General features: G+C 38.5%; 1 protein-coding gene across 1 annotated transcript in view; it reads right to left on the reverse strand.

Moving 5' to 3' along the window:
- Window positions 1–20,181, reverse strand: part of DROSHA (drosha ribonuclease III) — a 118,099-nt gene that overhangs the window by 17,084 nt on the left and 80,834 nt on the right. Inside the window, 5 exon segments of the mRNA XM_042461782.1 lie at window positions 10,276–10,417; window positions 13,530–13,635; window positions 15,256–15,413; window positions 17,485–17,529; window positions 18,877–18,947. Of these exon segments, the coding sequence (XP_042317716.1) occupies window positions 10,276–10,417; window positions 13,530–13,635; window positions 15,256–15,413; window positions 17,485–17,529; window positions 18,877–18,947 (522 nt within the window).

A 20,181-nucleotide genomic window follows, 5' to 3' on the forward strand; every position in this document is an offset into this window, starting at 1 on the left:
TAATTTCACAGATTTTATTCATGAGAGAATGAAAAGCAAATAAACTTACAGGTAAGTCTGTTGGTGAGCGCAGTGCTACTTGTGATTTTAATTGGGTTGAGGAGAGAGTATGCTGCTTTTAAACTGTTCACGATTAAAAAATGTTTAAACCAAGAGATCTTGTCTCCTAGATCATGGGCCGACAAAATCATTAGCTCTTTCAAGCACTGGTAGAAACGAGATCATGGGCTGTCAACATTCATGTTTGGCAACAAATAAAGGGCGGGAGATCAGCTGAACCAAAGTAAAGGATATAGAAAACACTGTGACACTCAACAAGTTTTCTAAATTCACATGAGTGACAACTGAGTACCGTATATACTCAACTATAAGTCGACATCATGTAAGAATAAAGATTTTCTTACCATAGGAAAGTGGCAGATTGTTGTTTTTAACAAAAGAGAAGATAAAGAATTGGCTGACATGATCTAATTGCTGTGGAAACTTGAAATGGACTGAGTTAATTTACTTTGTAAACTGTTACCATCTAGTGGACACAAATAGCATCCCAAAAATAGTCATGATGAAATACTGCCACTTAATCACCAAATAAAGAGTTTTTTTAAAAAAATGTCAGTTAGAAGCAGAGCCACTGAAACAAAGAAAGCAAATGAAACAAGAAATCCATCAACTGAAATAACTGCGGAAAAGGCAACTTCACCAGATATCACTCAGGTAATGGAGGACTTGAAGCTGGTGAGAAAGAAAATGACAAAACCATTCGAAAAATGGGAAAAAAGAGAACCATGAAAAAATGACTCAAGAGCTAAAACAGAAGATGAAACTGGAGATAACACACTGGAATTAGAAGGTCATGACCTGAGGTTTGGATAGCATAAGTCCCTACGGTATGAGAAAGCTAAAGTGAATGTAGATTTTAATAATCATTAACTGAGATATATTACACTATAAAATGACTTTATGGATTTTGGTAAAAGAAGTTTTCAATATCAAAGAAACAACAGGCAAAATAAAAACATTTAAGGTACAAAGAGCAGCTGCAAATGGAGGATTGTGGTTTTTCATGCTTCTCTTATTTACAGTTAATTGAAAGATTTAAAATGAATAAAAAATACATTGTCTTGAACAAAATAAATCAGATTTTGAACCGCAATTATGTGCAAATGATGAACATGTGATTGGTAAAATGTATATAATTGCAGTTCAAAATCTGATTTATTTTGTTCAAGACAATGTATTTTTGTCTTTCTTGCAGACTTGAGGTCTGTGGTCTTAAATATTCACGGAGGGCCGACCTTCATTATTTTCAATGGACCATGCCCCTGCGGTGCATGCCCTGTATGCGCTCATGAGCACATGCCCCATTCAAGCCTATGGGGCTTGAATATAGGCGAGTCTCTGTTTTCGCATGCAGGGGTCCAGAACGGATCCCCTGTGAGAATGGAGGGCCGACTGTATAAGCCTTTGTTGAAATTTGATATGAAAGAAGAACAAGTGAAGGACTGCATGATAAAACGGACTAAGAATTTTTGTTATAATACAAAGGGAGCAATGGGAAAGGAGTTGAAATTTGCTTCATGTTATGAACTTAAAGAAAACTTTTATAAAATGATGTATCATTGGTATATGACTCCTGAAAAATTGTCTAAGATGTACAAGGAAACTTCAAATGTACATTGGAAGTGTGAGCAAGAAAGGGTATTTTATCATATGTGGTGGACTTGTAAAAAAGCTAAAAAATACAGGGTGCAAATACACATGTCAATGCAGCAAATTTTACAGATTAATATACAATTAAAACTTGACCTTTTCCCTCTGGGAGTGATGGATGATTAACTAGAAAGGAGCTAGGGGCAAATATATCAAAACATGAATATAGCAATACAGCAAGATTATTATATGCCCAGAAGAGTAATATATCATCTATGTTTGTTAGAAATGAATGAGTTTGCAGAGATGGATAAATTGTACATCTTGAGTAGAGAAAAGTCACTGGAAACCTTTTTGAAGACTGGAATCTATGACTGACTTTGAAAAAGTATGAAGGTGATAAGATGATTGGTTTTGAAAATTAGTATAAGTTAAATTCATAGATGAAATGTAACATCTAGAATCATAGTCATAGAACTGGAAGAGACAACAAGGGCTATCCAACTCCCTGCCATACACAATCAAAGCACTCCTAATAGACAGACATCCGGCTGCTGTTTAAAAACCCCCAAAGAAGGCATTTCTACCACACAAATATTCCACTGTTGAACAGCCCATACTGTCAGGAAGGTCTTCCTTATTTATTTATTTATTTATTTAGGTATTTATATCCCACCCTTCAGCCCTAATGGCTCTCAGGGCGGCTTACAATATTATTTTTAATCAGACAGTTCCCTGCCCTCAGGCTTACATGTTTAGGTGGCATCTACTATCCTGTAGCTTGACTCCACTGCTCAATGTTCTAGTCTCTGGAGTAGCAGAAAACAAGCTTGCTCCAATCTCAATATGACATCCCTTAAAATATTAAACATGGCTGGCATAACATCCTTTAACTTTCTCTTCTCCAGACTAAGCATACCCAGCTCCCCAAGCATCTCCTCATAGGGCATGGTTTCCAGACCTTTCACCATTTTGGACACATTCCAGCTGCTTGTCCACATCCTTCTTAAAACTGTGGTGCCCAGAACTGGACACAGTATTCCAGGTGAGGTCTGACCAGAGCAGAATAACCAGCAAAAAATATCCTCAAACAATGACTATATACAGTGGAGCCTTGTTATATGCTGGGGTTTGGTTCCAAGATCCCCCATGTATGACAAAATCTGTGTATGCTCAAGTCCCATTACATATAATGACATAGCAAATTGGTGTCCCCTATAAAAAAAAATGGAAAATCAAGGTTTGATATTTGAAATGTATACTTTTTTGGAACATTTTCAAACCGTGGATGCTTGAATCCGTGTATAAGAAGGGCCAACTGTATATTTTTTTGTTTATCTTTACCATAAGCTAAATAAGTGTGTGATCCATATATTAACCCCTCTCCTTCCAATTCTAGTAACCTATCTTCCTTAAGTAAGATCCACTCTTTTATCTAAGCCAGGCACACTGCCTCAAAACATAACTTTAGGTTGGGAAGACCTAGACCCACTTTCTCTTTCACATCCTGTAATATTTTCATCTTGATCATTGGTTCTACAGAAAAGAAATGCAAATGGATGGGAGTTGGTGTAAATATGAGGATATAATAAAAATAAAAAGACAGAATGGACAATTGAGTATTAGGACACAATTTAGGAATCCGAATTTCAATCTTAATTAGTTTACTTATAGACAATATAATGACAGATATAAAATGGATAGGAAAACTCAAGTATTTGTAATGGGGGAATAATAAATCAGATTTGGGTAAGATCATGACAGGAGATCAACACAGAATTATTGGACTAATATATACTGTATTTTCCGGTGTATAAGACGACTGGGCATATAAGACGACCCCCAACTTTTCCAGTTAAAATATAGAGTTTGGGATATACTTGCCGTATAAGACTACTCCTCTTCCAATGCACACCAAATAAAAATTTAAAAAATCAGATTTGATTTCAATATGGTAATTTTAATTAAAATGCTTATGACAAGCAGATACTTAGCAGGATTGGTCAGCTCTCCCTGCCTGCCCAGCCCTCCCTGTCTCCAAGATTTTATTCTACCATACTTGTGCAGCGCCTCCCTTCCTGCTTTCATATGGTCGCCACATACGGAGGGGATGCGGCTGCGGCTATTTTGAGGTCCCCCACCATATGTGGCGACCGCAGATTCTTCAGTCCAGCTCAGAAGTTTCAGCACCTGCCCTATAAGACGACACCCGGCGTATGAGACGACACCCGACTTTTGAGAAGACTTTCCTGGGTTAAAAAATAGTCTTATACGCCAGAAAATACAGTAAACATATTTTAAAGATAGAAATGGAAGAAGAAATTGTTAAAGATACAATGATAAAATGAGCAAGGAACATAAGACAATATAGTTGGAACAATGGGAAAAATGTGGATTAAAGAAGTTAAATATACAATATCACAAAATTTCTGAGAAAACTATTATAAAATCTGTTTTCAGTGGTATCTTACTCTGGACAAATTAGCAAAAATATATAAATTGAAATATAATAAGTGTTGGAAATGTAAAGAAATACATTATATCATTGCTGGTGAATATGTAAACAGACAAAGATATATTGTAAAGAAAGAAATCAAATTGTAATTGATATTTTGAATATCAAATTACAACTAAAACTTGAATGATATCTATTGGGAATGCTGGAAGAAAATCTGGAAAGGAATTATGGGGAAATCATATATTACATGATAACTACAGCAAGAATATGTGCAAAAATGGAAATCAAGAGACATTCCAACAAAGGAAGTGTAGTTGATTAAATTATATGAAGCATTAGAAATGGATAGGTTAACTTGCTTAATAAAATACAATTCTCTGAGTCAGTTTAATAAAGAATGGTCAATAGTAATAAAATATCTAGAAAGGAAATGGGGAAAGATAGCAATATTAAATCTTAGTAAATAATGCTTTTTATTTTTTAAAGTATTGCAATAAGATATATGGGTGGATAAGAATAGGGGGAATATACAAAGTAAGGATAAGATAGAAATCATAGCTTATAAAAACCTATAGGTGGAGTACAGACCGCCAGAAAGAGGCGCCTCCCCGGCACCTCTCTTTGCAACCAAATTGCGTGGCGTTGCTGCGGAGCAAAAAAGGAACGCCTGGAAGTGGCTCTTTTTTGCGGTGTTGCTGCAACGCCGCAAAGTGCCAGAGCTGGCAGGTTGACGTTGCAGCTGTGATGCCCTGTCTGGAAGCGGCGCAGTTGCAACGTCACTGTTACATGCCCCGTCTGGTGGGCGCGCCACAGTTGCCAGGCGTGTGGGCACTCCACCTGCCGGGCAAACCTCGCATGTGATGAGGGCACTGCAAAGGCCCATCTGTTCCGGGCCATAGAAAACTTTTAAGAATATAAAAGGAATGTTTACAAGGATAATAGAAAGAGCTCAATAAATAAGAAATCATTGGAAAGAAGTCATAAAACAAGAAAGATTAGAAAAATACTGGTGAACAGGAATTAGATTTGGGAACAAATGAGAATGTAGCTGTAAGTATATGAAGTTGTGGGAAAGTGTATGAAGGTTAGAGTAAGTGAGGAAGGGTTGAGTAAATGAATTGAAGTGTGGAGTATGGAAGAGGGAGAGCTGAATAAAGGAAAGAATTGAGAAGACAGGAAGATGAAAGAGAACAGGAAAAGAAAGGAAACAGGGGTATGAGAGGTAAAGGAAAGGAAAATTAGTGAAGGGAATTGATGAGAATAGAAGGGATTAGAAGGGAATTGAAGGAAATGGGATGTTGTAAATTGTGAAGTGTGGAAGATAGAATGCAAGAAATATCTTAAAAATTTGAATGAGTTAAGAATTAAGAATTAGATTATATTGGTGAGAGGATTTTTTTAGGTATATGAATATGTATATTATAAAGTTAGTATGATGTATATTATGAGTAGATATTTTATTATGGTTTATTTTGTTTAAAATAAAATTTATATATATATATATATATTTTAAAATCAACTCTAAAAAAATATCCCCAGACAATTTTCCATTACTCTGGAGCAAACAGTGTTGAAGTGGTTGTAATGTGTAGTTGTTCTTGTGTTACTTCAAGCTATTTCTGATCTATGGAGACTCTATAATGAGATTTTCTGGGCTGAGAGGTGTGACATGTTCAAACTCACCTAGTGATTTTCAATGGCTGAACAGAGAATCAAACTCTGGTCTTTAGAATAATAGTCTGATGCTCAAACCACTATACTACATTGGCTCGCTGGTTGTAATGTACTACTTCACAAATTGTTCTTTGGCCAAAAGTTCACAAAGAGCATATGTTGCATGAATAATAATATTCTGATCCTGTGCTTTTCAGTGAAAATTTGTTGCTGTGCAACATCTTTATTGTTTTTTCAAGGTCCTATTTTATTGAGATGTGTCTCGTTTTGACATTCCTATGTTTTGCAGTGTACTGTATCTCAAGGTTGGCTTCTTTGTGCAGTACAATTCACCATAAATCTGACATATAAGTTTGCCACTAAATGGGATTGTTGGTAGTAATTGTGAGATTGTCATTTTCTGTAGTGAACAGAAGACATCTTTCTGATCTTTTACTCTTCCTACTCACTCCAACAGGCAGGTGTTTTAACCAGTTACGTTTGCCCGAAGCTTCCTTTAGTATAGGAAAGCAACCTGTGCAGAATCAGCCTCATGACACAGCTTTAGAGAAAGAATATACACCGGGTAAACAACAACCCAGAAAATAGAACCCAACTGCAAATAACCCCAATATGCTAACAATAGTAATGGACAAAACTGTTCACTAAGAAAACACACCCACCCCTAAAAATAGGGCTCCAGAAGATACACCTGTTAGGAAGATAGATCATTGAACAGGGCTCTGTTCTGGGTCCCCTTCTGTTTTCTCTCTACACACTGTCCTTAGGAAAACTCATCAGCTCTTTTGGTTTTTCCTACCATCTGTATGCCGATGACACCCAGCTGTATCTTTCTGCCCCTGACTTTTCGCCAAGGCTTGAACAGCAAGTCTCATCTTGCCTTACAGCTGTCTCGCAGTGGATGCGCCATCGGCGTTTGAAGCTCAACATGTCCAAGACGGAGCTCCTTGTCTTTCCTCCTAAGCCCAACCTTCAACACTCCTTTTCTGTCTCTGTGGACAACATTTCCATTCAACCAGTCCAGCAAGCCCGCAGTCTTGGCTTTATCGTTGACTCTTCTCTGTCGTGTATCCCTCAGATCCAGACCACAGCCAAGGCTTGTAGATTCTTTTTGTACAATATTGCCAAAATCCGACCATATCTCTCCGCCTCTACTGCCAAGATCCTGGTCCATGCCCTAGTGATCTCACGACTTGATTACTGTAATGTCCTCCTGGCTGGGCTTCCTCTTTCTCACCTCCGTCCTTTAATCTCTGTCCAGCATTCAGCTGCACGCATTATCACTTCCACCCACCGCTCTGACCACATTTCTCCTGTGTTGGCATCCCTTCACTGGCTCCCTCTCCCTTTCCGCATTCAGTATAAGCTCCTGCTGTCGACATTCAAAGCCCTCCATGGACTGGCCCCTCCTTACTTATCAGACCTTCTTTCTCTTCACCTTCCCACCAGGGCCCTCCGTTCTGGTAGTCAAGGGTTCCTGTCTCAGCCCAGGATTTCCTCTGCCCCATCCCGGATTCGCCCCTTTTCACTTGCTGCCCCTCACTCCTGGAACCTTCTTCCTCCACAAGCAAGAGCCATCACTTCTTTAACCAGCTTCAAAACGGAGCTGAAAACCATCCTATTCAGAGAAGCTTTCCCAGGCATCGCATAATTGTCGCTTACTATCTGATGTTCTGTTGTTGGCTGTTTATCGATCCATTTCCTGTATTCCTATGTACTGTATATGTATTATCCTACTTGTGATTATGTATTTTCTCTGGATAATGTTTAACCATCCATTATGAAGCCTTGCCCTCCCTCCAGTCCATCTGCCTTGGTCCAGACCTCGGAGGTTGAGAGGAACTGCTGGACCTCTTACCCTTTCCCTCCACCACTCCCTTCTCCTTCTGTGTCATGTCTTTTTAGATTGTAAGCCTGAGGGCAGGGAACCGTCTAACTAAAAAGATTGCATGTACAGCGCTGTGTAAATTTACAGCGCTTCATAAATAAAGGTTAATAATAATAATAATAATAATAATTGAAAAACAGCAGGATTTGAAAAAACAAGGAAACACCATGGCAAATGAAGTTTTGCTGGGACAGCAAAGGCTTGTACTGTATTCTGGTTTGCGACAGGGACAGAAGTGGATTGGCTTTGTGGTTTTGACATTGATTGTGCTATTTTGATGCTTTTGCTGGCAAAATTTAGGTGATGACAGGACAACCCAGTAGGCCCACCAAAGAAGATTTGAGGGCCCACAGTTTTCTAATCCTTGCTATACTTACTCCTAAGTACCACGTCCATCTTGTTCCCTAAGTTTAGACTTACTAATTGTTTTGAATGAAAAATACTCCCAAGCCATGTACATTCCTTGCTGCTTCTATTCATACTAGATAGAACACAAGTTTACTGGAGCTAATCTAATAGAAAGTAACTGGGAAACATATCCTGTGCTGTAACAGTTAACTTCCCCTTCTTGACAAGAATTGAAAATGAAGTCACTGAAAATGTCAACATCTTCACAAATTAATAAAAGGAAACATTTTGAAGTGTTGGGGTGGTGCCAGCTGTTCAAATCCTGTGGTTTAGCCAGCAGACTATAACTTCTTAGAAATAAATCAAGGCAAAGTATACACTCTCAATGCTTGGGTTATAAATCATGATTGTTTGTGAAAAACTTCCATTTACTAAAAGGATTTGGCAAGTGGCACTGGGCCTGTTCAACTCACAAAATGTATTAAAATGCTCTGGATAGAGATTAACTTCCTCAGTCTGATATTTATTGCCACTTCACTTGCAATGGAGAAGATATTTTAAAAAAAACAACCCTTAAAATTAATGGAAAGGTGAGTCATACTTCAGCATTTGGATAGTTTTGGAAAAAGCGAACCTTTGGAAACAATGCCATTTATGAAATTGCAAAGTGATTATATTTCAAATGAAATATTTTTCTTTGTCTCTTTAGTCATACAGGGCTATCTAAGAGCAGGTAATACCTCAATGTTACCTTTCTTGCCAGAGACATTAAGAACTACTGCCAATGTAATGCTCCTGGTTTTTGTAATAAAAAAAAAACTTCAGGGTTATATGGACCCTCTTCCAGGTTTGTCCCCTCTGGTGAAAACTCACACCTGCCCTTCACTTAACCTTCATCTTGGTTAAAGCTTTAATTTGCAAGAACATTAAAATAACCAGGGGTTTCATCTTTAAAAAGATTTGAAACTAGATTGAATGGGACTGATGGTTTAACTTGATGGAGACTTAACAGGTACCCATGGTTAAGATCAGCAGAAGGATTATGCCTTGTTTTTCCATTAGTACCAATTAGTTGGTTGAATGGCAAATAAATAGGCATTTTGCAAAAAAACAAAAAACAAAAACAAAACAAAAAAACCCCCACACACACCACAAAGCATATTTTTGAGGAACGAAAGAAATATAATAGAACTTACAGTTTAGCAAAGCAAAACTGACCAGGAGGTAAGTAGGAGGATATTTTTGCATACTCTTTTTCATTTGCTAGTAAAGATCAGAACCAAAACAATCTCAAAAACATCTACCTAGCTATGGCTGTACATTGAATAGTAGCACATGTGTTCTGGAGAGAAAGAGGTTCAAATCATAAAGAACACAAGAACCTTGCTGGAACAAATCAAAGGCCTATTTAGGCCAGTGTGCTGTTTCCCATGGCAGCCAAACAGATTTCCAAACAGATCAACCATACACATCTGTTACTTGGCATGCAAAATATGGGGGCCCTAGAGGTATGCACTTCAAGGTCATTTGGTTTTAAAATATCTTAATTAATTTTAATGTGGTTGCGTCATTTAAGCTTGCAGTACCATCTTCCTTCGCTAGGTAGTAGATCTTTCAAACCAGGATGCAACTAGAAGACAAGGGGAATAATCCAACACACAGACAGGGTTGCCCATTCTCTGTGGGGCAGACCCCCTACTTAGGAACAGAGTGGCCAGACCCCTACGTCACGGGGCTGCAGGGAGGCATTATGAAATGCGAGCACAATATGGCCAACGCTGACAATAATGTAACTTTGAAGGTTTTTGTGTATTTGACTATTTCAACCCACATAATGCTTCGTTCTTTTGCTAGTAGATAGGCTAGAAGCTCAGTGGATGACCTTGAGTTAGTCACTCTCCCTCAGCCTAATCTACTCCACAGGAAAATGCTGTAATCCCCATTTATGCTATCTTCAAGCCCCATGGAGATTCACTTGCTATTTGACAGGTAAACAAAGAAATGCTGATCAAATCTTTTTGGACAAGGAAAAACAGAGAAGAGCATACATATCTCCTTTAAAATTTCACCTTGAACATTTAATAGATCTTCAATGGTACTCTGTATCCACTAGATGTGGTCCTTTAACTACTGGGTCACAAGAAAGCATCTTTTGTTGCACAGGAGACCCACTTGCACTTGCTACCTCCTTGTACAACTTATTAAAAATGTGCAGTATATTTGATATGGAAAATGATGCAATGGCATTAATACTCACATTCCAAAAGATCAGCTAGTGTCTTTGTTCGCAAGGCCACAGGTCGTTTGGTCTTGTCATTAGTGATGGCAAACTCCTGCATGCCCAGCTCTTCTGCCACTTTGGCCTGAGTCCTGTTGTTGACTAGGGAGCTCCGCAACAGCTACCAACAGAACAGATCCAACTCAGTTAAATGCCCTTTTAGTCAAGTGAATACTAGCAGCTTGCTACCATACGTTCTTCCACTGATATACATCCAATTTTGGTACTTAATATGCATCATGCTTCAATTGTACAGTCAGCACTCTACATTTAACAGAGTTAGGAACACAGAAACCCAGCAAAAGTGGAAAAACTGCAAATAAATGTACCCCCCACCCCCAAATCAATATTTAACACACACAAAAAGTATGAGCCATTGATTCAACCCACTATGAATGCCTTTGAGGAGGTAGAGGTCCTTTGCAAAGTAGAAGCAGGCAGCTGGTAGGGCTTCCTGCCACCTTCACTGTTGCTCAAATCAGCAAAAGTAAAACCTGTAAATGTGGAATATCAATTGTACTTACTCAACTGTATTGCCAATCACCTCAAGTCCTAATTTTTTGGGAAAAGGTAGGGCATTTAAAAGGCAGGGCATTACTCAATGCTGGGTAGTCCAAAGTGATAATGGGAATGGCTTTTAAATGTTTTTTCTGCTCTTTCTACGCAGAATGCTCTTCTGTGACATCCCTATGTGTTTGCTACAGATCCCTTGCATATTTTTCCTTTTCCTTCTGTCTTTTTATCTTCTGAATGCATGTAAGTTTGACTGTAAATTAGATTGTTTAAGTTCATGTTATAATTAATAAATAAGTAAATTGTAAGAACTGTGGTTAGTAGAAACAAGCCAGCATCATAAACCATACTCTGATTTTTGTTTGTTTCCACTAACCACAGTTAAGATCACAACTTGTCATGTGCAATTGACAAGATAAGCCATGATTAACAACAACAACAAAACCAAAATAGAAATGAAATCTTCCAAACAAAGTTTACTGACTACCTTACTTAAAGGGGGCAGGGATTAATGGCTCATTACCCTAACACTAAACTTCTATTTTTTTTTCTGATGCCTAATGGATCACATCACTGGCATTTCCAAAACTAGAAGTGATATTCTGGTCACTTTATTTTGGGGACAAATTTTGTCTGTTTTGGAAATAACCCTACAGTTATTTTGGCTGAAAAAGAGTGTTAGTTCTAGGATTTTTTTTGGGAATGGGACCTGAGGAAGTTGGTGTGCATAGAAAATAGGAAGAATTACTTAATAGCAGATAAAATCTGGTAATCTGCTAATGACAGAAATGCCTATGGTACTCCTTACATAGAATCCTTTCTAACTCTTAAAAGGATGTTGTATGGATCATGTTATTTGGCTATAGACTTATCACTCTAATTCTGGATCTCTGAATGCTAGTATGGCTTTGCCCAATTTAATGTAAATAGATTTGACAATATATAATCCTCTCAAGCAGACAAAATAAGTTGGTACCAAAGTGGCCTTTGTAAGAAGTGAGAAGTGCTAATTTTTAACAAAAGCAGCCATCTGTAGCAACTGGAAATTAAGCACTGTGCGACCCAAGAACTGGTTGACAGGATGAGGGAGCCAAGTGCTTTAATTAACAGCAGCAACTTATCAAAAGACTAAGCATGTAACTTATTGTTGGGACAACTTCCACTATGAATCACTGGCTTGGAAAGGAAAAACTTAACTACATGTTGAAATTTGCATAGGATGCGAAGACTTGGATGAATAGCCAAGGTGGAGAAATTTCTGATAAAGATTGAAAGATATGGGCGGTGGCTGAGAGAAGACAATAATACTGTGAAATGGAAGGTAATGCATGCATGAAACATAAAAGCATTTTTTAAAAAAGATTATTTCTGTCTGATTAGATGAAAGAAAACTCAGACAGGGGCAGGCCTGTTGATAAGAAATTTAACATATAATATTTTATTCAACAGCGAATGGAATGGAGATATACCCAAATTATGTTTAATAGAAGGTCTTGGGCAAAAACTAGCTCAAGGGCATCAAGGTAATAAAGGGGAGGGGGGAATGCACTGACATCTGGTAACGTAGTTTTTGTTAAACATTAAAACACTCTGCCTCTTCAGCTACAGGTTCAAAGAGCACACAACTCTTTGAAACTAAGGTTCCGGTACTGTTAGACTAAAATCTCTTCCAAAGATGAAGAAAAGTTGGTGATAGTGGAGGGAAATTAATAGTGCAGCAGTGTAAAATCGTGACCTGTAGGTTCAAGCTGGACTTTCCTCCTAGAAAACAAATTATTAAACAAGATTGACAGTCACATTTGATAGGTAGTTAAGTAACACCATTTCTAGGTAATACAAAGGCCACCAGTATCTTTATGATTCTAAATCAGGGTACAGAATCATGCAGCCCTCCAGCTATTCTTGGAATGCAGTTCCCAGAAGCCCTAGTCAGCACAGTCAATGGGTAAGGAACGATGGGAGTTGCAACCCAGTAACAACTGGAGGACTGTATGATTGCCTTCCCTTATCTAGCTCATTTCTTCAATCTTATACCACACTCAGCCACAAAACAGAGCCACAGATAGCACAATTTAGCTACAGAATGCTTGGAAAACACTCAATGAAGCCCCATAGTGTAAACAGGTTGCAATTAGCATGCAGAGTCATTTAGACAATGTAGGGGCACTTGACTCTCCTACATCATTATTGAAGCTGAGCAACTATCAGCTTCACCAGTATCTTGGATGGGAGATCACTGGAACTCCAAAAAAGAGCAAGGACAAGTATTACAAATAAATATCATTTTGAAAGAAAGATAAGCTAGACAAAATAGCTGCTTGAGCTATCTGTTACTCCTGAACAATGACAACCAAACAATACTTCATATTAATGGCATCTGTCTACTTCAATGGCTTTTACTTTCCACCCAATGAACAAAAATTATCTCTAGTTTTAAAAGGAACAAGTTAATTGCTGCAGTTATTAAAGCCACTGATCTGTTTTAAAGAAGAGATGGCATTGTACCTAAGCTCTACAGATAAAATTTCCTTGATTGCAGCTAGATTCACATCTTCAAATTGACTGAAGCCTATTAAAAGCATACAGTGGACTAAAGCTGATGATATTAAGTAAGCCTAGAATAATTCGCTAGAGTAACACTTCTTCTGTGTCTCCCCTTCACACCCCCTACATTATTTCACAGTTCTGCTTCTAGGAAAATCTATTGATGATAGTCTCACCGTCAAGTGGCCTTCATGATGATCTGGAAAGTGTATGAATAAGTATTCTGTGGCCACTAACTGCATAATGGAATCACCCAAGAATTCCATTCTCTGATTGTGACCCCTGAAACATGAAACAAGAAAAGATCATCAGTAAAACTGTCAAAATGAAGGGGGGAAAACCCACTTTGCCTTGACAAAGTTTATCCCTCATGTGGAAGAGGCCGAAGTATACTATTATATGTCCATAGGGTCCCTATACATGGCTACCAAATGAGTGCCTGGCAGGGTAACTACACAGTGCAATCCTAACTTCCTTCCCACGTACAGTTGATGTGCAGGAGGATTTGTGTGAACACTGCTAATGTCACTTCCAAGGTGGTTTAGTCCTGTGATGGGCTTGTGACCTCAAACAGAAAATTCCCCTAACATCAAGAATCTGTAAAGGGGAGAATAACACTAGTTATACTACTTTACAGAGTAAAACTCCTTAGAATTAAAATATTACAGAGAGGGCTTACATGTGCATGGAAGCTAATCAAAGTCAGGTTTCCAGGTATTACTTTGAAGGGAAAGTGGCAGAGAATACCAGGTGTTGTAGGCTGTGTTCAGAGGAAGGCAATGTCAAACCTCTTCTGAATAAACCATGCCAAGAAAATCCTATGAAAGGGTCACGAGAAGTGGGAGGTGATATAAACACATGTAACAATAATAAACAAAAATTAAGTTCCTTTCAACTTAACTTTTTTATACATTTGATGGCTGGGAGTGAAGAGTGTGGATTAACTTGAGTGAAAGTACAGGCTGTGTGAAGGGCGGCATAAATTTTATTGCTGTGATGTCATATCAGTAATGGTTCATTTACCTCTGCAAATGTCTGTACAATATTATAGACTTTAAGGTGACAAACAATCATGTGTGAACTAAACCTTTATATTTATTTAGCATTTTCTTGATCTGTTCAAAGCACTCTACATATCTTATCTTAGTAAAAACTACAGTCTTGTGGCCCCACAAAGCAAACAGCTTTTACTTGTCATATGCTTTAGTGGACTGAAATTCACTTCAGTAGATGCAGGCCGATTTGCACATGATGAAACGGACTGCAATCCAAGAAAGAATGTGCCAAATAATACTTCTTAGTCTTTCAAGTGCCACAAGACCATTTCCTCCCACAACTAACCAACATGGTATCTTGTAATCCCATGCAACTAACTAAGATGTGTTTCTCCTAATATACACATTTTTGTGCTTGACTCTGCTCCATATATGCATTTCTTTGGCTAGCTAAATTCACTATTATAGTATATTTTGAGCATGGTATTTTCCCCAATATATAGTTTTGTATTTGCACCTTCCCCTAACATATGGATTAAAAGATTGCAAAACTATGCAGTATAATTTGGAAAGCTGCTCATATTGATATATATCTGCCTTGGGTGTATTGGTTCAGGGTGTACAAAATTACACATTAAATAAAGCATTAAAATGTGACCTGAACAAATTACTAATGTGATCTTCTTACATGCAGAGCAGCTATGAGAATCATGCAGCTCTTTAGATACTGTTGGATTCCAAGTCTCAATAGATCAAGCCAGCACAGGCAACAGTAAGGAAGGCAATGAATTGCGGCCCAACAATATTTGAAGGTGAACATGATTCTCGCCTGTGATGTAGTAGAATATCTTCTCAGTCTGTCTGACAGACAGAAAATGCATCAAATCCCTCTAAAATAAAATCTCACAGAGTCAGATGGTTAAATCCAACTGTTCTCAAAGTGAAAGCCCGTGCAAGAAGTCGAACATGAGTGAAAATAACTCCAATGGCATCCTCAAATTCTGTCAATTTCTGGAGAACTGGAGAGGTCTCAATTAGCTGTCGGTCAGTATTGGATTCTTGGAGCTGGAAATAAATATCAACAGTAAGAATAGGAAGTTACCATGAATGTCAGAGAAAAGATTTAAGCCCAATTTAGAAAGGTGATGTTAGCATAGGATGGAACACTATGATCCATACTGTATACATTACTGAGTTGACATGGGACTGAAAAAGATTTTTTGATGGCTTCAGTATTGGTTCAATAAAGCATAAACAGAACCTCCATCTCTCTTGAAGGGATAAAGAGAATGGTTAATTTTGAAGGTGTGTGTGTGTGTGTGTGTGAGAGAGAGAGAGAGAGAGAGAGAGAGAGAGAATGGGCAAATTCAGTAACCTGTGAAAAACAGCAAACATAGGAACAGTTTCACGATTCACTCATCCACAAAGAGGGGAAGCACATCTTAGGCCCCATACAGACAGGCCAAAATAAAGCTGCTTTGGTTCACTTTGGAGGTATGCTGTTTAAATGATGCATGTGTCCTAAGAGTCCAGAAGCCAGCCAGCCCCATGCACCATTCCTAAGACTGGAGTGTGGCTTTGGCAGATCTTCTTGTCTCTTAGGACGCATGCATCATTTAAACAGCATACCTCCAAAGTGACCTGAAGCAGCTTTATTTTGGCCTGTCTGTATGGGCCCATTGTTGTGGTTTTTGGAACATTCTCCCCAGATGAAAGTGATCCTGGGACCAATCTTAACATTCATGTGAAGTACCTTTTCATTCTCTTATTTTTTTCAACCACTTACATTTTTTATTAGTTCTTCCCAAATGTTTGATTTGGTCATTCATTCATCATATCTTTTGCTATTTTAGTTGATGTTTACTGACTGACTGTATCATTTCTTTTTTAAAAAACTATTTTCAGCTAGGCTATGAAGGCTCATACTGTATGTTATAGATCAGTGATGGTGAACCTTTTACAGACCGAGTGCCCAAGCTGCAACCCAGACCCCACTTACTTATTGCAAAGTGCCACATCCCTCTAGCTTTCTAGTAAGAAACTCTGGCAAACTCTGTGCTAGGGCGACAGCATGTGTGCCCACAGAGAGGGCTCTGAGTGCCACCTTTGGCACGCGTGCCATAGGTTCGCCATCACTGTTATAGATTATAAAGAGACTCCCTTTTTAAGACTTTAAAAAGTCTTCCTCAAAAGGATTTAAATTTTATGTCACTATCAGTTCCTCTGTTCACTTTTCTTAATTTAGTATATTCAAATTGAATTATTTTTGCTAGAACCTAATGGAATGCTTTCTAAAAAGATGAAAACAGAATTCTCCTTAGATTATGAGTCAGTATGGTGTTGCCATTATAGTGCTAGACTGGAGGCTTTTTCACATTGCATAGTTATAATGCTATGATTCCATTTTAATTGCCATGCTTCCTATGGAATCCTGGATTCTGTAGTTTAATGAGGCATTACAGTTCTGAGAATCTGAAATATCCCTCCCTAAACTGCAAATCCCAGGATCCCATAGTAGCCAGCCATGACAGTTGAAGTGGAATAATAGTGCTGTAGAACCCTGTATATCCTAGATCTCATCTGATCTTGGAAGCTAAGCATAGTTAGCACTGGTTAGTACTTGGATGGGAGACAGCTAACAAATATCAGGTGCTGTAAGCTATATTTCAGAGCAAGGAACTAGCAAGACCACCTCTGAGTATTCTTTGTCCAAGAAAACCCAATGAAATTCATAGGGTCACCATAAGTCGACAGACCAATCACTCTCAACCAGATCTACTTTGCAGGGTGGTTGTGAAGATGAACTGGCGAAGAGGAGAATCACACATGTTCCCTTGTGCTATCACACAGTTCCACTAGCCTGCCAGTCCTCCACAAAGCTATGAAGTGACAGATGCCAGCCTGTCATGTTACTGCTTGCCTATATCTCTGCTCTACCTCTGCTCTAAAGTACTTGCCTGCCCTTGAAATAAAGTTCTGAACACTTATTAGCTGCAGAAAATCGCAAAGGCCATGTACCTGTTAAACGGTCAAAGACTTCAGCACAGCTCAATGCCAATAAAAGACATCCTGAGGAACAAAAAAATAATAATAAAAAGACACTCTGAATTCCGTTAGTGAAAAAGGAGACACTTACTTGGAGAGGGTGTAGCGGATAATTAAGCCATACTTCCCGCAGGTCCTGCAAATATCGAGAGACGCTTTTAAAGCTCAAGGGAGTCATTTAACAAATTCCACACTGCTAAATAAAATGTCATTCTGCGAAATACTGAAATGGTTTCAGATGCTGACTCTGCTTATTGCAAATTCAATAATGCTGGCAAACTATTTTTTTTTAAGTGGGTATTCTCTGTTCTCCTCAAACTGCCTGTAGTGCTTCCATTTAGCTCACATCAATTAGGTGAAGAGAGAGCACATACAATTCTTGAACTACATAACTGGTTACATTTTTGTTGCTTAAAGTTCTCTAACTATACGACAAGAACAGTCATCTCCAGCAATATGAAATCTTGAAAAGAGGGAGGGAGGGAAACCTTAACACAAATCAACCAAATGGCCACAACATAATACAATTATATCATATAGATATCAAATTTATGCATAAAGTGGAATAAAATAGAAAACCACGTGTGTCAAAACCTGAATACGTGTGTGTGTATGTGTTTTGGGGGTATATAACTTCAACACTCCTGCAGCCAGAATAGCCAATTTTCCAAGCTCTGATCAGGACTACGCTATGGGCAGCCAGGCCAAAAAGGTAAGAATGCTTTCAGGATTAGACACAGTGAAAAAGAGTGTAATAGATTGGCAGAGTATATAGCAAGGAAGGAAACTAGATCATAGGCTGCCAAAAATTTCTGGATAAAGGTTTAGGGTTTACTTTTCAAACTCAGTCTCGTGGTCTCAAATCTGGAATATTGTCAAGGCTTAATACTTTGCCACAAGGCAAACCACCACCATCACCGTTTTAAATTTTGCCAAGCCTTTTTCATCTGTCTTAGCTTTCCACTCTTTTAAATTTCCTCTGATGTGTTCCATCTGCCATTTATTCTTTTATTGTCATTTTATTATTACTAAAATATAGCTTGATTGCTTGTTGTGAGTTACCCTGTCAAGCCTTGTTACAGGGCAGCATACAAATGCTGTAAACAAACAAATGAGTGCTTGTTGTGTCAAGCTGTGATAAAAGCAGTTGGGGGTGGCCCAATATTTATGTCAAAAACAGCTGGGGAGGGGGCTTGTAAAAGAAAAGCAATCGGTAGGGAAAGAGACAAGTACCTCCTCTAAGAATTATAGCATCCCCTCTCCCCACATACCGAGTCTTCCAGAAAAGAATGAAGCATACGATGAGTTACAATGAACAGCTTCTTCCCCCCCTTAGACAGAACCAGTACAGTCTGAAAGGCAGGGAATCCTTTCAATTTTCCTTTGAAATACTTGCTTTAATGCAACAGAGCATAACTCAAAAATCGATTGTCAAAGTAAAAGACACGCTATTAGCATAACCAGGTCACAGATAAAGTCATACCTTGTCATTAAAGAGCAGGCGTCCAAATAGTTCCTTGGCTTCTTCAAGACTTCCCTCTAAGTAAACTGCCCCTGTGCAACAAAATTTGCCATAGGAAACACTCATATTAACACTTGTGGAAAAACAAACTGCAAGCCTTGTGGCTGAAAATGAGCCACAGTGCTACAGCCTCACTGCTATGAACATTCAGGAAGACCTGGGTATCAGAAAAAGATATTCAATGCAAAGAGTTAATAATTCAGCTTGCATATTATGGGGCATCCACTCTAAGCCCACATAGGTACCAGAATTCCATACATTAGACATACTCTGGTTGGGATTTGAATCCACTCTTTGGGAAACTACTTGGGAAAGTAATCCCAAAGCATGCCTGGGCAGCTTGTTCTTTTGCTCAACACTTCAAACAGTAAGAAAATATACATGAATTATATCTAGGTACTGAAAAAGTTCCTTTTTGGACCACAAAATTCATAGTCCAAAAAAAACTACAGTTGTCCCTCCATATTTGCTAGGGTTAGGGGAACAAGACCCTGTCACTATGGAAAAACCACAAATAACAAAAACATCATGTTTTTCCCTGAGAGGACACCTCTCCAGGAATCTCTAGGTCAGGGGTAGGCAACCTTTTTGAGCCGGAGTCAGGGTTGGTGTCCCCCAGACAGGGGGGGGGGGGGGGGGAAAGCCAAAAAATAAATAATTAAATAATTAAATAATATAGGACAACATTTTCAAAAGTAGGACACATTTTTTAAAAATGGAGGACATGCAAAAAAATTGGATGATTTTTAAAAAATGTTAATATAAATGCATGTTTCTTAGGCATGATCAAAATGGAGGACATTTGGGCATTATTCCTAGACAGATGGCAGAAATGGACTTCCCTTTCTGGCCAACCCCCCCCCCCCCCCATACCAAACAGCACAGCTGGGCATTGAACATGGCTTTACTTAAGATGGCCCCTTGCATATTTCAGAGGCTTATTGCGTAACCAAACTCTTTGGGTTTCACACTGAACATGGGTTCACATGGCTATGTATATTGAACATGTCAAGGTGGTTTCACAGTTCTTGCACCAAGTGTACTTCTCAGAAGTGTGTACTTGGTCAAGGGACTTTGGTTTTTCTTCACTGCGCATGAGTTTGTAAAAATCACAGCAATTTACATTGACCATGCCTCAGAGGCTTTCTGATATCAATATCACCATTAAAGAACCAAAAACACACAGAAAAGGCACTTTGGAAAGTCACATTCTCTTGGCTTCAGAAACAGTGCATGCATGCCTCTCAAGCTGACTCATATCATCAT

This window comes from Sceloporus undulatus, chromosome 4 (assembly GCF_019175285.1).
Source record: "Sceloporus undulatus isolate JIND9_A2432 ecotype Alabama chromosome 4, SceUnd_v1.1, whole genome shotgun sequence".
Lineage (NCBI taxonomy): Eukaryota > Metazoa > Chordata > Lepidosauria > Squamata > Phrynosomatidae > Sceloporus > Sceloporus undulatus.